Source organism: Dama dama, chromosome 22 (genome assembly GCF_033118175.1).
Source record: "Dama dama isolate Ldn47 chromosome 22, ASM3311817v1, whole genome shotgun sequence".
Lineage (NCBI taxonomy): Eukaryota > Metazoa > Chordata > Mammalia > Artiodactyla > Cervidae > Dama > Dama dama.
This window is the reverse complement of record NC_083702.1, coordinates 7487582-7504192: the sequence shown is the minus strand read 5'-3', so window position 1 is coordinate 7504192 and position 16611 is coordinate 7487582. Positions and strand designations below refer to the sequence as shown.

General features: G+C 42.9%; 1 protein-coding gene across 1 annotated transcript in view; it reads left to right on the top strand.

The window, feature by feature from the left end:
- The first annotated feature begins 11 nt into the window (after positions 1-11).
- Positions 12-16611, top strand: part of MEI1 (meiotic double-stranded break formation protein 1) — a 55293-nt gene continuing 38693 nt past the window's right edge. The window contains exons 1-11 of the mRNA XM_061124432.1: positions 12-182; positions 2655-2778; positions 3589-3639; positions 5744-5817; positions 7324-7429; positions 7950-8153; positions 9577-9707; positions 12892-13006; positions 13824-13940; positions 14921-15020; positions 15149-15283. Of these exons, the coding sequence (XP_060980415.1) occupies positions 12-182; positions 2655-2778; positions 3589-3639; positions 5744-5817; positions 7324-7429; positions 7950-8153; positions 9577-9707; positions 12892-13006; positions 13824-13940; positions 14921-15020; positions 15149-15283 (1328 nt within the window). The remainder of the gene's footprint in view (positions 183-2654; positions 2779-3588; positions 3640-5743; positions 5818-7323; positions 7430-7949; positions 8154-9576; positions 9708-12891; positions 13007-13823; positions 13941-14920; positions 15021-15148; positions 15284-16611) is intronic.

Below are 16611 nucleotides of genomic sequence, written 5' to 3'. Positions count from 1 at the left end.
CCAGTCGAGGGATGGCTGTGAGGGACGAGGCGGTCGGCCTTTCCGGGCCCGGGAGGGACGAAGAGGCGGCGCTGCTCTTCGAGAAGGCCCATTACCGGCACGACTCGCGCTGGCTGCTGCCCGTGTCCCCACGCTGCTGCCTGGCCTGCGCTCTGGAGCTGCTGCCGGAGCCTGGCGTGTCGGTGCGAACTGGGTCCCAGCACTTCCCTCACCAACAAGGCCCTCCCCTCAACGGAACAGCTCGCTTGAACCTGACCCACCTCCAGGGAAACTAAGCCGGGCCCCCGTGTGGTTAAATCTGGCTCCTACACAGGCCCGCCCCTCACCCTACCCCGCGGGCCGCCCAGCAGCCTCTTTCATAACGAGGCCCTGACCTTGGCTCTGCGCCTCGTGTGGGCCTACGCTCTCCGCACTAAATCCAGAGCTCTCGGGGGGGCCCCCCCAAGACTCATTGGCACGCGTTCTCAGCTTTCTTTCTGCCCTCCTCTCAGCTGTCCTGCCCTTTGCTGACCCTCTCTCCCCTTCTCCAGGGTCCAGCCTTCGCTCAGGCTCCCTCCCGCTCGAGCACCCGCGCAGCCTGTGGGCCGGGCGCACACACCATGGGGCCTTATTCCCTTCAGCTTTCTGAGGGAAATGTGAGGCGGGGGCGCCTTTGCCTCTGGCAGCAGGAACAAGAGTGGATGTTATGGGCGGGTGGGAGTGGGCTGAGGGGAGGACCTTTCTGAGAGGCAGAGCTGGCTGGAGCGTGACCTGCCCTCTCCCTCAATGTCTGCCCACCTGTGCTGTGAGTTTTTTGTCCATGGACAGCTTCAAGTAGAGTTCGGGAGATAATTTGTTTTTCAGATTCACAGGAGGGGAATTCTTACCGTGGAGTGGGTGGGGAATCAGCTAGTTCAGCGGTTCTCAAGGTTTTGCTCTGGGGATACCTTTCCACTTTTTAAAAGTGTTGAGGACCCCAGAGAGCTTTTGTTTATTTACTGTGTTGAAAGTAACAAAGTTTAAGATACTCATTTAAAAATAATAGTAAATCCATTACATATTAATGCAATTCTTTTTATTTTTGACAAAAAATAGTAATATCCCATTTACCATTTTGACTCTTTTAAATGTACAGTTCTGTGGCATACATGATTTTCAAAATGAAAATAACTACTTTCAAAACAAAGCAGATAATGAAAGGAATGTCTGTTTCACATTTTTGCAAATTTTCTTAATGTCTGATTTAATAGAAGACGACTGGATTTCTGCATTTTTTCTGTTGTGACATATCTCCTTGGAAAAACTACTCTACACTCAGTAGAGTAAGTGAAAAAGTAAAATAGCATCTTAGTATTATATGGAAATAATTTTCATCTTGTGGATCCTCTGAAAGGATTTTGGGCACCTCAGGGTCCAAAGACTATACTCTGAGAACCTATGGACTAGTTGATAACATCTGTAATATCACTGACGCTAAAGTTCTGAGACTGCCATTCTTGGACAGTGAGAGATACAGAGATGAATAAGACAGTAAGGTATGGGAGAAAATAATAAAACACATTTCTGGGAGTTTAGAAGCTGGACATGCTTATGGTAAGTGCTGTTTGGTGGGATGAGTGAAATTAAGGAAGTTTTTTTAAGAGGAGGAAGCATTTGAATTATACTTGAAAAGATGGGTGATATTTGGGCCAGAGGAAATGGGGGAGCTTTTTCCAGGAGGTGGGATTAGCAAGGATGAGTTTGGGGAGGTCATCATAATGTGTTTGAAGGGCAGTTGAGGGAAGGTGATATTGGAGAGCCAGGGTTGAGATCAGTTCCTTTAAGAGTTTGAATCCAAGCTAAGGCTTGGATTTAATCTAGCAGGTGAAGGAGTGTCATTGAAATTTTTTGAATAACTCATTTAGGTCACTGGCTTAATGAATTATGTGGGAGGAACTGGTGAAGTTTGAAAAGGAGAGACTTGTAATAGCACAGGTTAGAGGCAGTAAGAGATGCAACTTCACCTTTTATTGAACGTACTTGTCTTAGCTTCAGTTTTCACCAGTTGAAGGGGTATGTAGTCAGTTGTACCTATGTTCATGTTCTATCCTCAGTACACCCTTTTTTTGATCTATCTTTTGTTACTGTCTTGAACACTTTGCACAGCTGCTACCCAGTTCCCTGTATAGGGAGGCAAATTGAGTGTGAAGATTTATGTCTGCACTGAATGGAAGGATGCGTTTTTCTCTACCTACTTCAGTGAGACTTATGAAGGATCCCCAGTATCATTCTCATAGACTGTGGAAAGAGCCTTGGATACGACCTGGTTGGATACTTAGATTTGAGTCCTTGGCAAAGTCTCTGACTCTCAGTTTTCTCATCTCCAAAACAGCAATAGTAGTACCTTTTTCTGCTTGCTTTACCAACTCAATTAGGCTTAAATGAGCTAGTACACAAAAGAGTGATTTGTGAACAGTAAAGTGCTCTGTAAATATAGTGTATTAGAAACCTTAGTTCTGGTATCATTCTTTGTTTGAACATGTGAATTCCTATGTGTAAATGATGCCTTTTCATACTCCATAGTTCAGATGATCCCATTGGTATAATCTTGTAATTATATTTGGAAATTATACTTGTTTGGGTTCAGAACAACTGAGACTTGGTTGCTATTGAATATTTTCTTCATCTGCCCCAAGTTGGTGCGCAAGAAGCATGTGCTGTCCGGCTTCCGAGACGCTCTCATGAAGCATGCCTCCCTGGTTGTGCAGCTGGTGGCTCAGGATCGGAGAGTCTGTATCCACTTCATAAGCATGCTTTTCGGTGAGACTAAAAAGGAAACCTGGAGTGAATTTTGCCTGTATACCTTGTACATTTGTTTTTGGGGTCTTGGAGAAATGGTCTTGGAACGATAGTTTGCACTGTTTGCAATGTAGAAGTTTAACTCACTAGCAAATTATTTTGTTACAATGGTGAAGAAATGGTTCCCTTCCTACAATACATGGTGCATTGTAACTGGCTTTACCATAGCTCAGCTGTCATTAGCAGTGTGAAAGTGGATGTGTTCTTTTAAAAAGTCCAGACTGTCTGGTCTTTGAACAGATCTGTCTGGTCAGATCTGGAGTCTGCTGATCTGAGTGTGACCTTGATTGAGTGGCTTCTTTTCTGTACCTTTAGTTTCTTCATGTATAAAATAAGATGAATTAAAAAGTCCCTCCTTTTAATACAATTATAGTGTCCTTTGGAATGAGCCCTTTCAAGGAGGAAGGGAGCCAACTCAAATTGGATGCTTTTCTCTGCTAGAGGCTTTTCAGTCTTTCAACTGCCAAAACTGTCTTTTAAGGGAGAGAGGATGATCCCCAAGGCTCAGGCAGGCCTTAGCTAACAGCTGGTAGAGCTGGGATTTTACCCCAGGTCTGTTACAGACTCCAGAACACACAGTTTTTATACTGTGCCGCACTGACTATTTTTATCCTTTTAAAGCCAGAGTGCTGTTATTGAAAATCTGGGGTTTGGTGCTGAGGATAGAATTTAGCTGGGACATTGCTTAAAGCTGCTATTAGTTTTAGAATTCATAGTGTGCCTTTCTGGATTTGTTTCTGTTAACCATCCCCCTCTTCCTTCTGCTCCAAGGACTGTTATGTAATGTAGAGGATGGGAGCATAACAGACCTCTGTATTGAAGGTAAGGTAAAACTCTGTGTTCTCAGCATTTGAAGCTGGGAATATTACCCTGAATTGCAGCTCTGACTATTTGAGACCTGGGTGAAATGTTCCATTTTACAGACAGATAAAGAAAACTCAGTTTTTAATCATTGATTCTGCATTTTTTTTCTTGGCACCTACTCTGTGTCAAGTACTGTATTAGACACTAGTGATACATCTGACATAATTCCTACCATGTAAGAGTTTACAATCTGGAGGAGAGGTTGGCTGGTAAATAGCAAAGGCTGATGAGTGCTGTTACAAAGACGCATACAAACTCTGCTTTTTTTACATTAGTGTTGGGTGATTGGAAGTTGTCTGCACATAGATGGTATTTAAAGCTGTGGAAGTGTCTGAATTTACCTGTAAGACTCAAGAAGAAGGAAGACAAGAGCATTGGGATGAAAGGATTCTTGCAGAAAGAACAAGAACTGTATTAGTTAGAATCTAGTGAGGAAACACAAACCACTCAAGTTATTTGAACAGAAAAAAGAACTTTAAAGAATTATTAACTAGGTAACTAAAGGCAAAAAGAGAACCAAGTTTTCACCAAGGTAGCAATTTCTGAAAACAGCTGCCACCCCTGGGACTAGGGGAGCAAAGGGAGAGATTGAAATTATTAAAATTTACAAGTTTGGAGGAAGGACCCCATATATGAAACTCAGACCACTGAGGAGAGGATGCTGCTTGGCTGCTGCTGTGTCCATGACCATACAGCCATAGAGGTAGCATCTGTAACTGCTAGCAGTTGTAACAAATAAGTCAATATGACCTGTGTGTACTTTTGACCATCTCTCAGTATAGAGAATGTGGATAAACAAATGTCTCACTTGAAGTTCTGACCACTGGCATGGGTGGGGAGATTTCCCTTTGCCATTTTCCTCAAGGCTGCCCTGTTGTTATTGTTTAGTCACTAAGTAGTGTCTGACTCTTTGCGACCCCATAGACTGAAGCCTGCCAGGCTCCTCTGTCCATGGGATTGTCCAGGCAAGAATACTGGAGTGGGGTGCCATTTCCTCCTCCAGGGGATCATCCTGACCCAGGGATTGAACCCATGTCTCTTGTTTGGCAGGTAGAGTCTTTACCGCTGAAAGTGAAAGTGAAAGTCGCTCAGTTGTGTCTGACTCTTTGCGACCCCATGGATGATACACTCCCTGGAATTCTCCAGGCCAGAATGCTGGAATGGGTAGCCCTTCCTTTCTCCAGGGGATCTTCCCAACCCAGGGATCAAACCCAGGTCTCCCAAATTGCAGGCAGATTCTTTACCAGCTGAGCCACAAGGGAAGCCCCAAGGCCACTCTAGAGTGGAGCTATAATCCTAAAGCCATCTGCATCTGGTAGATGCCAGCATAGCTTGGAATCCTCTGTAAACTTCATGAGGTGGTGAGCACTAGATGGAGATTGCAAAACTAGAGGGAGAAGGACTTGCTCCTTCCTCACTATTTCCTGTTTGCTTCCTGCCTTCTTTCTGTTTCTGTCAGTGTTCTAGACTGCTTCTTTACTCTGGGAGTGTTAGAGCCCTCCCTCAGCAACACCCAATCTAGTTTGCCACTTCCCCCACACTTGTAGAGCGAGCCTCTTCTCCACTCCTCATCAAAGACACCAGCAGAAGCACACAAATGATTGTATAGAAGGATAGGTTTGGGGTTGAGTGGTAATATTATTGTGAATTATCAGCGCAAGAATTAACTTGGAACTCTTTTTTGGTATATGAAGTAGCAAATTCTAAGGAAGGAAAAAAGTGGAAATAATATAATGATAGTAGTTTTCAACCTTGGTTTCACAATAGACTTAGCAGGGAAACTTAAAAAATATCCAAATGCTTAGACTCTTTCTCTAGAAATTCTGATTTAATTGATCTGGGATGGAATTGAGCAGTAGTTTTTTTTTTTTTTTTTTTTTTTTTTTTTAAAGCTTCCTAGATTATTCTAATGTATTGCCTTGTTGTGAACCATTGGTGAAAAAACAGTTAAGAATGGAGGAGATAGAAAAGACTAATGCCAATTAACACAAGCAGGTGACTTTGATTAGAAGTCTGGGCCTGGGGTTGTCTTTTGGTAAGTAATGCTATTGTGTCTGTTCAGTCCTTATCCAGCTTACGACTCAGCTGAAGTTGGAGCAGACCATTCATTGCCTGCTGGATGAATGTCACAAAGAGGTCAGTAGGTATCCGTGGGTTCTTGAGTACCTCTTGGAATCCTCAGATGTCAGAGCTGGGTCAGCCCTTCTTTGGATAGATTGGAAGATTGAATCTGGAGAGGAAAAGGGACTTGCCTGAGGTCACTGAATCAGTGGCAGAACCAGAGCTGGGGCCTGGGTCTTCTGTTCCAGTACTCTTTGTAGCTTCCTCCCTTTCACTTTTAGTCTCCCAAAGGCTACCTCCATGTTGGTAAAATCCATTTTCTGGCATAATCATCCCATGGCCATTCTCTATATCCTCCTAAATATGAACAGATTTCCTTGATAAATTTATTAAGGAAATATGTTCACTATGTCTTGGCTTAGTATTTTTGTTTGGTTTAAGTTGTATACAGTATTTTGTACTGAAGGCATTTGTTTTTATCAGCATCTAAAGTAAGCACTGAATAGTTACATTTAACCTGCTTTCTTCAATGTAGTCAAAGACATCAGTTAAACAAGCAGCTTTTGCTTTGTGTTTAAGATACAGGAATAATATCAGAATCACTTTTTTTTTGCAAGAGAAAGACATGTTTATTTAACACCATTAACAGCAACATTTAATTAGAAAGTGTTAAATTACGATGTCATTATGATTACTCTGCATGTGATTAATGTATAAGACTACATTTATAAATTTATATTTATAAATAGCAACACATCATTATGGTGATGCCCCTTAGGCACTGTGTTGGTGCTTCACATGCAATATCTCATTCAATCTTCTCAACAACCCAGTGAAGTTGGTACTATTACTAATTCCCATCAGAAGAGTTAAGTATCTTACTTAAGGTGCTATAGCTAGTCAATAGAAAAGGTGAAATAAATACTATTGACTCTCCCTGAAAAGCAACAAGCATGCATGCATGCTCAGTTGCTTCAGTCGTGTCTGACTTGCGACCCTATGGACGATAGCCCATCAGGCTCCTCTGTCCATGGTATTCTCCAGGCAAGAATCCTGGAGTGGGTTGCCATGCCCTCCCCCAGGGGTCTTTCCAACTCAGGGATCAAACTCGTGTCTCCTGTGTCTCCTGCATTGCAGGCGGCTTCTTTACCCCTGAGCCACCAGGGAAGCCCCAGGCATCAAGCATAGTACCTGACAAATAGAATGTTCAGTAATAGTAGCTATAATAATGATAATAATAATAATTTTTTGCAATGAACTAGAATTCCATTTTTATGATGTGTCCAACTTTCACCCCTCCAGTTTCTGGCTCCATAAAGGGCAAAATATGCTAATTTTAATTTAGTTTAACAAACATGTACTGAGCTATGTATTGAGGATTCTAAGAGAAATCTGACTTGGTCCCTTTCCTCCGGGATTTCCCAGTCCAATAGGGGCAATTGATACTTAGCTATAGAGGCTGGTTACTAACTTGTGAGAGACACAGGCAGTACAGGCTTTGGTGTAGATAGGGCAAGATGAACTTTGGTGGGATCTGTTCTCATCCTAACTTATAGAATGGAATGTGTTCACCTTTTGTAGCTGTGTAGCATGCCCTCCATGCGAGGCAGCCTGGCCACACTGACTCTTCTTGGCAAGTTGGTAGATGCTGTCCCTGCTCTGGCAGACAAACTTGTGATGGAGCACGGTGAGTAACCTCTGGGGAAGAGCTGCTGCTACACTTTCAAGAGCTGCTTTGATCACACTTCCATCTGGGAGGTCCATTCACTGTGTACACCTGGAAAGACGTTACTTTCCTTCTATAGGCTTCAGTTTCCCCATCTGCAAAATATGCTTTATATTGGCTAATTGGGGGAAAAAAGTGTTGCTCAACTCTGGTCTTGGGCTGTTTCTATTCATTATTATAACACAAAAGAATTAAGTATCTACTATGAGTCTTTCAGATGGGAGGAGGAATTAATTCTGGAATATAGAAGTACTTCTTTCTATCAGTAACAGAAAATAAGTATCTCATAGAGGATTTCTCCAAGGGTAAATCACTTAACTTCTCTATGCCTTAGTTTTCTCTTTTAGGTTCCCAGCAATCATGTATTGTGGGGGATTATAGAGGATTACTATGACTACCCCATTCAGGGCAGTAGTTTGGAGTGTCATCTAGCAGTTGACATTGCGAGGTTTCCCTGATCCCTTGGTTGTTTTCTGGATAGGTGACCTGATGGAGCATCTGTTGAGAGGTTTAGTGTACCCCAATGAGGGGGTGCAGGCTTCTGTCTGCTACCTTTATGGGAAGCTGTACTCCTCCCCAGTTGCTGCTGAGATGCTTTTGGGCCATTTCCGGGAGAAGCTGTGTCCTCTCTTCCTTTCCACCATAGATGGTGCCCAGACAAAGGAGCTACAGATCAACTGCTTGGGTAAGATGTGAGACTGGAGAGAAAAGAGAAAGCTTTTGAGATTTTTTTTTTTTTTGAGGAGTTGAGATGCAGACTCATTAGCGGTGGGGAGGTTTGCTGCTTTGCATGAGGTAGAAGTCATGGATTTGGGAGATAAGAGGCACAGACTGTGAAAGATGCCTCATGTTGGTGTGGTATCTTAAGAACGTCACCTTTGGAAGGAGAAGAGAAAAAGTGGGACAGCAGTTTTTTTGCCTCTGGTCTTTACTGCCTGCCCTGGTGCATCCTATACTTGCTGCCAAATTAATCTTCATACTGCATAGCTTGCATCACATCAGTTTCCTATTTGGAAAATCATCTATGGCTTCCTCTGGCCTCCAGGGTGAAGTCCAAGTTTCTCTTGTTATTTGAGGCTCAGTGTACCCTTTCAACCTCTCCTGTTAACTTCCTTACATAAATACACAAAATCTATCAAATGCTTTTGAGCAGGGAGCTTTTGTATTTTGGATAGAGCAAATGGGCACTGTGATTGGTGATTGGGTGCAGACCTGTTTCAGAGCAGGAGCTACAGGGAAAAGCATAGTCTGGGCAACAACAATTTCTTTTCACAGTTTGGACCAAGAGATCTGTTTTGAACAGCTCAGCCATACATAGAGAGTGTTCATTCTGAGCCAGGACCCCTTCTGGGTTTCTACACATGAAACCCACACTCTAATCTGAAGAAATTCATAGTCCATTGTGGAGGGCAGATGTGGACAATTAGAATTAATTGTGATGTGCACTGTCATGGAGATTGCAAAGGAAAAGGTGGGATTCTATTCAAAGTAGTGCTCGAAGTCCTAGCCAGAACGATTAGGCAAGAAAAAGAAATAAAAGGCAGAAGTAAAGGAAGGAAGTAGTAAGAGTGTCTCTGTTTTCAGATATTACCTGATAGATAGAAACCCCTAAAAACTACACTGAAAGAAAGGTGAAGTCGCTCAGTTGTGTGTGACTCTTTGTGACCCCCTGGACTGTAGCCTACGAGGCTCTTCTGGCCATGGTATTTTCCAGGCAAGAATACTGGAGTGGGTTGCCATTTCTTCCTCCAGGAGATCTTCCTGACCCAGGGATTGAACCCGGGTCTCCCACATCGTAGGCAGACGCTTTACTGTCTGAACCACCAGGGAAGTCCAAAAATCTACACTAAAAACTGTTAAAACTAATAAATGAATTTAGTCAAATTGTAGGATACAAAATCAGTTGAATTTCTACATGGTAGCACAAACTATCTCAAAAATAAATTAAGAAAACCGTCCCATCTACAGTAGTGTTAAAAATAATAAAATGCTTAGGAACATCTATGGAGAGATGAAGAAACTTCTAGCAGATGTCTGAGGAGCCACCTTGGGTGTGTCCTGGTACCCATGCTGCTCTTGCCTCACTTCCCCACCCCTTTGTTGTCTAGGTTTGCTAAAGCAGCTGCTGAAGTATGATCTCTTTGTGTCCATGATCATGAACAAGTCTGCGCTGGTGGAAAATACTGAGAGTGTTGAGGGGCCACCAGGAGAGACTGCACTGCCTTTGGTGCTCAAAAAGGTAGTTGTCCTGTGACTCCTGGTCTCTGGGTTCAGTAACCCAGGAACCTGAATCACCTGGGGCTTTTTCCGTATCCTTCTATCTAGGATTTCCTAAGTACTTTCTCACTGGCCAAAACAACATGTTATTAGAAGATTCAACGTTGGTTTTCTTTCAGTCATGAATCTTTATGTTTGTATCCTCCCCTTTACATCTGGGTTGTCTTAGAGTGGAAAACACAGGCAGCCGTGGAAACAAAGCCACCTCAGTTGTCTGGGGGATTATTCAAGCTTCTCAGCTTGGTACGTGGAGTCCTCTTTCTCTGGGCCCAGCTTATCCCTTCAGCCTTACTTGCCTGTCTCTTCTACCCCACAACCCAGCACTCCAGCCATATGCAACTTCTCCCTGGTCCTGTATATGCTAGGACCTCCTGTCTCTGTGCCTGTGCAGATGCTCTTCCCCTTTGCCTTTAAAGCCTTTTCCTTCTCCTTGGTCTGATTCAGCCTTCAAGGCCTATAGAGGTCCCCTGTCCCCTGGTTCCTTTAGGTAGAATATGCCCTCTTCACAGTGCTTACCTCACCATGTTGTGGTGGATCAACTGGGAGCTTCTTTGATCTGACTGAGGATCAAAGGACCTGAGTCTGACTGTCTCTGTCCACAGTGCTCAGCACAGGGCTTGACAGAGCTGCTTATCCTCATCTGATACCAGGGATATCATTCACTGACCAGACTGTGGGTCTCCTTCTGCAGAAAGGAGGAGGTACCTTGGTTAGAAACGGGAAAGGGACAGTTGGGATTAGGTAAGTTAGGAATCAAAAAACCAGAGCAAACTGCCCCTCCTAACCTCCCTGGGACACACCTCTGGAATGGTCCACGCAGGGCCTTTGAACTCTCAAGAGCAAGTCTTGTGTCTTTGAACCACAAAATCTCATAGTGGGTTAATTTCTGTGTTCACTTAATTGCTGTGTCCTGGAGATTTTGGTGGTGTCTAGTTAGAACATTGCTCCTGGGCTCAGCAGGAGCACAAGGTCTTACGTCCTCACAGTGCACCAAGACAGCATGAGGGTGCAGGGACAGAGATTGGAAAGCACCTCCCTAGGGAGAGAGCTTCATGGAGACAGGAATCCTGGTTTAGAGGTCCTGTCCTCCATCCATACGTGGAGACTGTTCCTCTCTTGGCCATTTTGGATGATTAGTGTTTTATTTACTATAAGAATCAGCAAGGTTGGAACTAGGGCAAGATGAGAAGGCACTTGCTTTAGGTGCAAAACTTAAGGGGGTGCTAAAAACTCAGCAATCAAAAAAAAAAAAAGAATTAAAAAAACCTCAGCAATCAAGATAAATAGTATTTTAATGCAATATTTTAAAAAATCAAAGTTAATGCAAAAAATTAATGATGAACAAAATATCAGAATTTTAAATAAAGACTAGTCTGTATTCTTCTATTTCCATTCTTCCTTTTTTTTTTTTTTTGATCAGTCTAATCCCAACACAATACATTTTAAGCAAGGAATCATTGCTTTGCTTAATGGTTAAATATCATTTTTCTAAGGCACTTTTTAAACACTGTAACAGCTCTGAAACTAGAGACATTTTTACCATTAATGGTATGTCATAGTTTAATTATAGCTCTTCTTCTTTCTTAGTGGTACATAAAATAATGGTTTGCCTTCTATCACTAGGCATGACTGAAATACATGTCATTTTCTATATAAAAGAGAACAAGATAAAGATTAATATCTAGAAACTCCTTTACATGCAAATGCATTTTTAAGTCTAACATAACTGGGATGGGTTTAAGTTTGTAGTCCTCAAGAAATGTGCAGCTTGGTCCTTTTCCTTTGAAGCTCTAAAACCATGCACTCCCTCCTCTGTCTTGTGCTATGTTTTGCTTGTCATTTCCCCCCAGAAGGCCAGTTTCTTTTACACTTAAAATCTATGGTTGCATTTAACTCTTTCCTTGATTTCTGAAAGTGTTGTTCAGTTCAGTTCTGTTGCTTAGTCATGTCTGACTCTCTGTGACCCCATGGAAGTGTTTTAGGGACTCCCAATAGCTATGGTGTCTAGTAGGAGTTTGGATGTTATTCAGAGTTCAGTGGAAATTCATTGAAATATTTTAATTAGAGGAGTAACCTGATTTAAAATTTTGATGAGGGAGGCATCTCAGTTGTGGAAAGACTCCTAGATTTGGATGTGGCTGACCTGAGTGTCTGCCTGAGCTTTGCCACTTACAAGCTGGCATAGGCAACTTAATTTCAATGAGCTTTCGTTCCTTCCTCTGTGTGTTGAGGGTCCCGAAGACCACTCTAAGTTCAGTGATTCACTAGGAAGACTCACAGGATTCAGTGTACAGTTATATCCACAGCTGTGATATATTACAGCAAAAGAATACCAAGCAAAATCATCAAAGGGAAAGGTGTATTAGATGAGGTCTAGGGGAAAAACAGGCACAAGCTTCCAAGAGTCCTCTCCTAGTGGGGTCACACCAGATGCACTCTATTCCTCCAGGTATGAACTGTGACAGCATGTATGAAATGTTTAGCAGGAAAGCTCTTTAGAGTCTCAGTGCCCAAGGTTTTAATTGGTAGCTATCTGATTATGTAGGTACCCTCTGCCTAGCACATACCAAAATCCCAGATTCCCAGAAAGAAAGCAGGTGTGCAGCATAAACTGCATTGCTTGAACAAATGGTTTAGTCACAGGGCACCACTCTTATCAGTTCTGGGAGAATTGGGAATCCTCCTAAAATTCAGCTTCCCAGACTCAGTGAGTGGCCAGCCTTGCAGGCAGGACTTTCTAAGGGTACAGTCTCAGGTCTGCAGTGTTAGCTCTTTTCTGCACACTCTGTAAAGCGAGGCTCATAGTAGAATCTTGCCTTGTCATGTCCCAGGCTTGTTGCAAACATCAAAACTGGATGAGGACTGTGAAAATACTTTTGTCATGAAGGCCAGAGCATTCTTGGGGACAGGTGTAGTGTTCTTGGAATGCCACTGTGTTCTTTTGTTCTATTTCACACCTGCTGCTGTCATAGAGACTCTTTTCCATAATCCATAGCTGCTCTCCTTGAGTATCATGGTTACACCTGGTGCCAGTAGTGTGGGAGGGATTCAGAGACAATCATGCTCTTTCCCTGAGGCACCCAGGTGCCTCCCTCTGATCCTGTCTGTGTTGTGACTGCGGCACATTTTGCTGCCTATTTCTCCAGCTTCTTCTCTCCAGAGATGAGACTCTGCAGGTGGCCAGTGCCCAATGTATAACTGCAGTATTAGTCCACTCACCAGCGAAGCATGCCCTGGCCTTCATCCTCGCCGACATCCCAGGTGGGAGTCCCCTTCTAACTTTCTCCTTTGAGAACCCCAGAATTCTGACTGGAGATTCTCATGTAGCAGCAGCAGCAGCAGTTCTGTTGGGATTCTTTGTTATGCGTACTGAAAGGATTGGCTGGGGGCATGTTCATTATATATGACGAGTCTAGGAAATACACCTCAGGAAATCTGAATCCTCTTTCTACAGATTTCTAATTGACCTTGAGCAATTTGTTACTGATTTTTAGACCAGTCTAGAAATAAACCATCTGAAAATAAACACCTAGTGTGGGGTGGTAGAAAGACCTGTAGAAAAAAAAGGAACTAATGTGTCTTGACAGTTTGTTATGAGCCAGGAAATATGCCCTGAGATGCATTGTAAATGTTGCCACATTTAGGTCCTCGTCTTTGCTATTTTATGAATAAGGAAATTGAACTAGAGAAGGGAAATAGCTGGTTTAAATCGACAAGGCTCGGCATTGGCAGAGAAGGAATAAAAAATCAAGGCTCTCTGGCTCTAAAATTTCTTTTCTCTGCATCATGTTGCTGCCCATCCTGAGAATTAGGGGACCTAAATTCTAGTCCCTCTTCTACCACCAGCTATCTCTCTCTGGACCTCAGTTTCCCCATCTGTAAAAAGAAGAAGTTAGACAATAAGCCAGAGGGAATTTTCCAGGTTTTTCTGTGAATTAATGATCATGTCTTATGGTGAGGGTGTATGAACAGATGAAGTGACAGGTTTGAGATGCTTAATAAATCTAAACCCTAGTATTAGTTGAGGGAGCAATATCACACAGTTTTCATATTGCTTCCTCCCTCTCTCCCTGGCCAGAGTTCCTCTTTGAGCATCTTTCCTCTTCCAGTGAAGTGCTTGTCTGGTCCTGCTACAACTGTTTGATACTCCTGGCAGAAGAGCCACTCTTCTTTTCCAAGTGCCACACGGTGTACGGTTGGTACTGTGGGTCCTGTACTAGCTCTGGCTCAGGTGGACAGCACCTTGAATTTAGGTGGCAGCAGCAGTGATGGGCGGGTTGGCTTATATTTTGGAGGAAAGTGCTGGTCTGGTCATTTCCGTAAGTGCCAACTTGTCACCAGATTCCACATGCAAGCAGTGATATCCAAACAGTTCTGATCTCCATTAATTGGTGGAAGTGTCTGTTTAGTGAGAAAAGGACACTCCTATCAGCCACGAGATGAATTCCTGTTGTACCTTACTCAGCCTTGGAGCAGTCTTTTCCTGTGCCCCAGAAGTCTCCCCATCTAATTAGTCCCCCAACTTTGATTTATCCTTTCAAAGTTTTTTGAAACTATCCCTTCTTCTTTCTTGGTGATACCTTCCTTGTCTAGGACTTTTTATATCACATCTAGATTTTTAGACTGGGCACATTCAGTTATTCATAGTCTGTGTTCCTATGCTATGCCAGGCATCAGGCTGGGAGCTAGAGATTTAGAGATACATATAACGTGGTCCCTGTCCTCTGGAAGGGGAGGGAGATATAAACAAGGTGGTTAGGGTTATGCTAGAGGGGATGGACAAGAGGTGTAGGAGGCCAGGGGATGCCCATAGCTCTGCCTGAGTGGACCAGAGAAGGCCTGGAGAGTGGAGGTCTGAGCTGATTCTTTGAGGAGAAATAGGAGTGTATGTAGTAGAGAAGATGTAGTAGCCCATCCAGTAGGCACTGACGAAATACCTTGAATGCAGGGCCTGTGTTATGGGTTGTGCTGGGTTTGGGGAGACAGAGGTGAATCAGACAAGGGTCTGCCCTCAAAGATCTCACAGCCCCGCCCCATCAGCTCAACTTGTCAGGACTGCTCCAGGAGGGCTGCCAGCAACTGTGTGCTGTCCAGAACCTCTTCCCTCTCCTGGGAAGGCAGGAAGGAGACTACTGGGCACTGATCCCTGGCCTCTGCCGTGTCTTTTTGAGTTAGGGATCGAGTCGGTGGTGAGGAGCCTACAGGGAAGCCTGAGGATGAATAACACCGAGCTGCACAAGCAGGGCCTGCTGCTCTTTGCTGAGATCCTGACTCGGTGAGCTAAGGGGCAGAGCATCAAGCCTGCAGGGGCCAGACTGGAGAAACAAAGAACTGGAGGTATTTATTCCTGGTGGGGTCAATGATAGGAGTTCACACTCTTATTCTTCATTTACAATTTCTCAGGCAGCCAGAAGAGATCAAGCTGTTCACAAGCTCAGCCATGTGCAGAGATGCTGGCCATGCCCTCCGAGAGGCAGTGAGCAGCCCTGTGCTGGAGGTGGCCGCTGAGGCACTGAAGGCCATTTCTGCCTTTCTGAGGTGAGAGACCCAGACAGACTGAACTTTGCACCTCTGCATGTACCCAAAGGCCTGTCAAGGCCAGAGCAGCTTCCAGGGGATACTTGTCCTTTAGGTCAGGGAAATTTCATTGAATTATTTCTTTCCATTATTCTGCTTACTCTGTTCCGCCTTTATGGAACTGCCATTTGGATGTTGGGCATCCTGGATTGGTTATCTGGTTTTTTTTTCTTTTGTTTCTTTTCTTTGTCTGACAGTTTTTCATCTTTTTGTCATTATGTACTAGTTTCCAGGAGATTTTCTTGACTTTATTTTTCAACTCTACTATTGAGTATTTTACTTCTACTTTCATATTTTAATTTGGAAGAGTTCCTTCCAATTCTTTGCATGTCTTTTAAAATAGGATTTTATTCTGTATTTATTTTGTGGATATAACTTTTTAAAACTCAGTCTTTTTTTTTTAGTCTGGACTTTGCCCCCACTTCCTTTCTACTAATTTTTCCTTACGCCTAAAATACTGTTCCCCGTAAATCTTTGCATGACTGGCCTCTTTCCATCATTGAGGTCTCATTCAGAGTGTCCTTTCCTAACTGACCCATTTGGCTATTGCAGCACCTACTTGACAGTTCTTGTTTATTCACCTGTTTTGTGTATTCTCCACAATATAACATAGTCTCCAAGAATTAAGAGATCATGTCATTTTTTTAAAAACTGCTATATGCCTCACTCCTAATAGATAGTCAGTATATGAATGATGTTAAAAGGGATGGTGAGACTAAATGATCCTAGGGTCAAAATGGGAAATCATTCCTTAGTAAGATGCTTGATCTTGAAAAAACTAATGGAGGAAACCCATATTTATTTCTATAGAAAATTTTACTTTGTTTCTCATTCTCCCTTTTAAAAATCTAACAAAGTAATATATTTAAGCAATAAAAAATAAAACATGCACAAGGTTTATAAAGAAAAGAAAGAGTCCTTAGTCCCTACTTTCTAAAGGAAACTAATTTTAACTCATTTTGGTTTTAGTTCTAGTGACTTATTTCCCTCACTCTAAACAATATGAATGCAATGCTATTTCTTTGTCCATTTAGAACATTTCATTGACTTGCCAATAGGAAAGACCAAGACTTAGCTATTTTGTCTTCTCTACATTTCCTTGACATTTTTGCTAGTTAATATTTTGTTTTCAAACTTTTAAACAATATACTTAAAACTTGTATTCCTTGTTCCCTCAACTTGAAGCAGTATCTCTTGACACCCTACTTGGTTAGCTGAGTATATTAACACCCCAACTCTTCCTTACCTTTCTCCTCCTTACCTTCTACTACTCAATATCAGCTGTACTT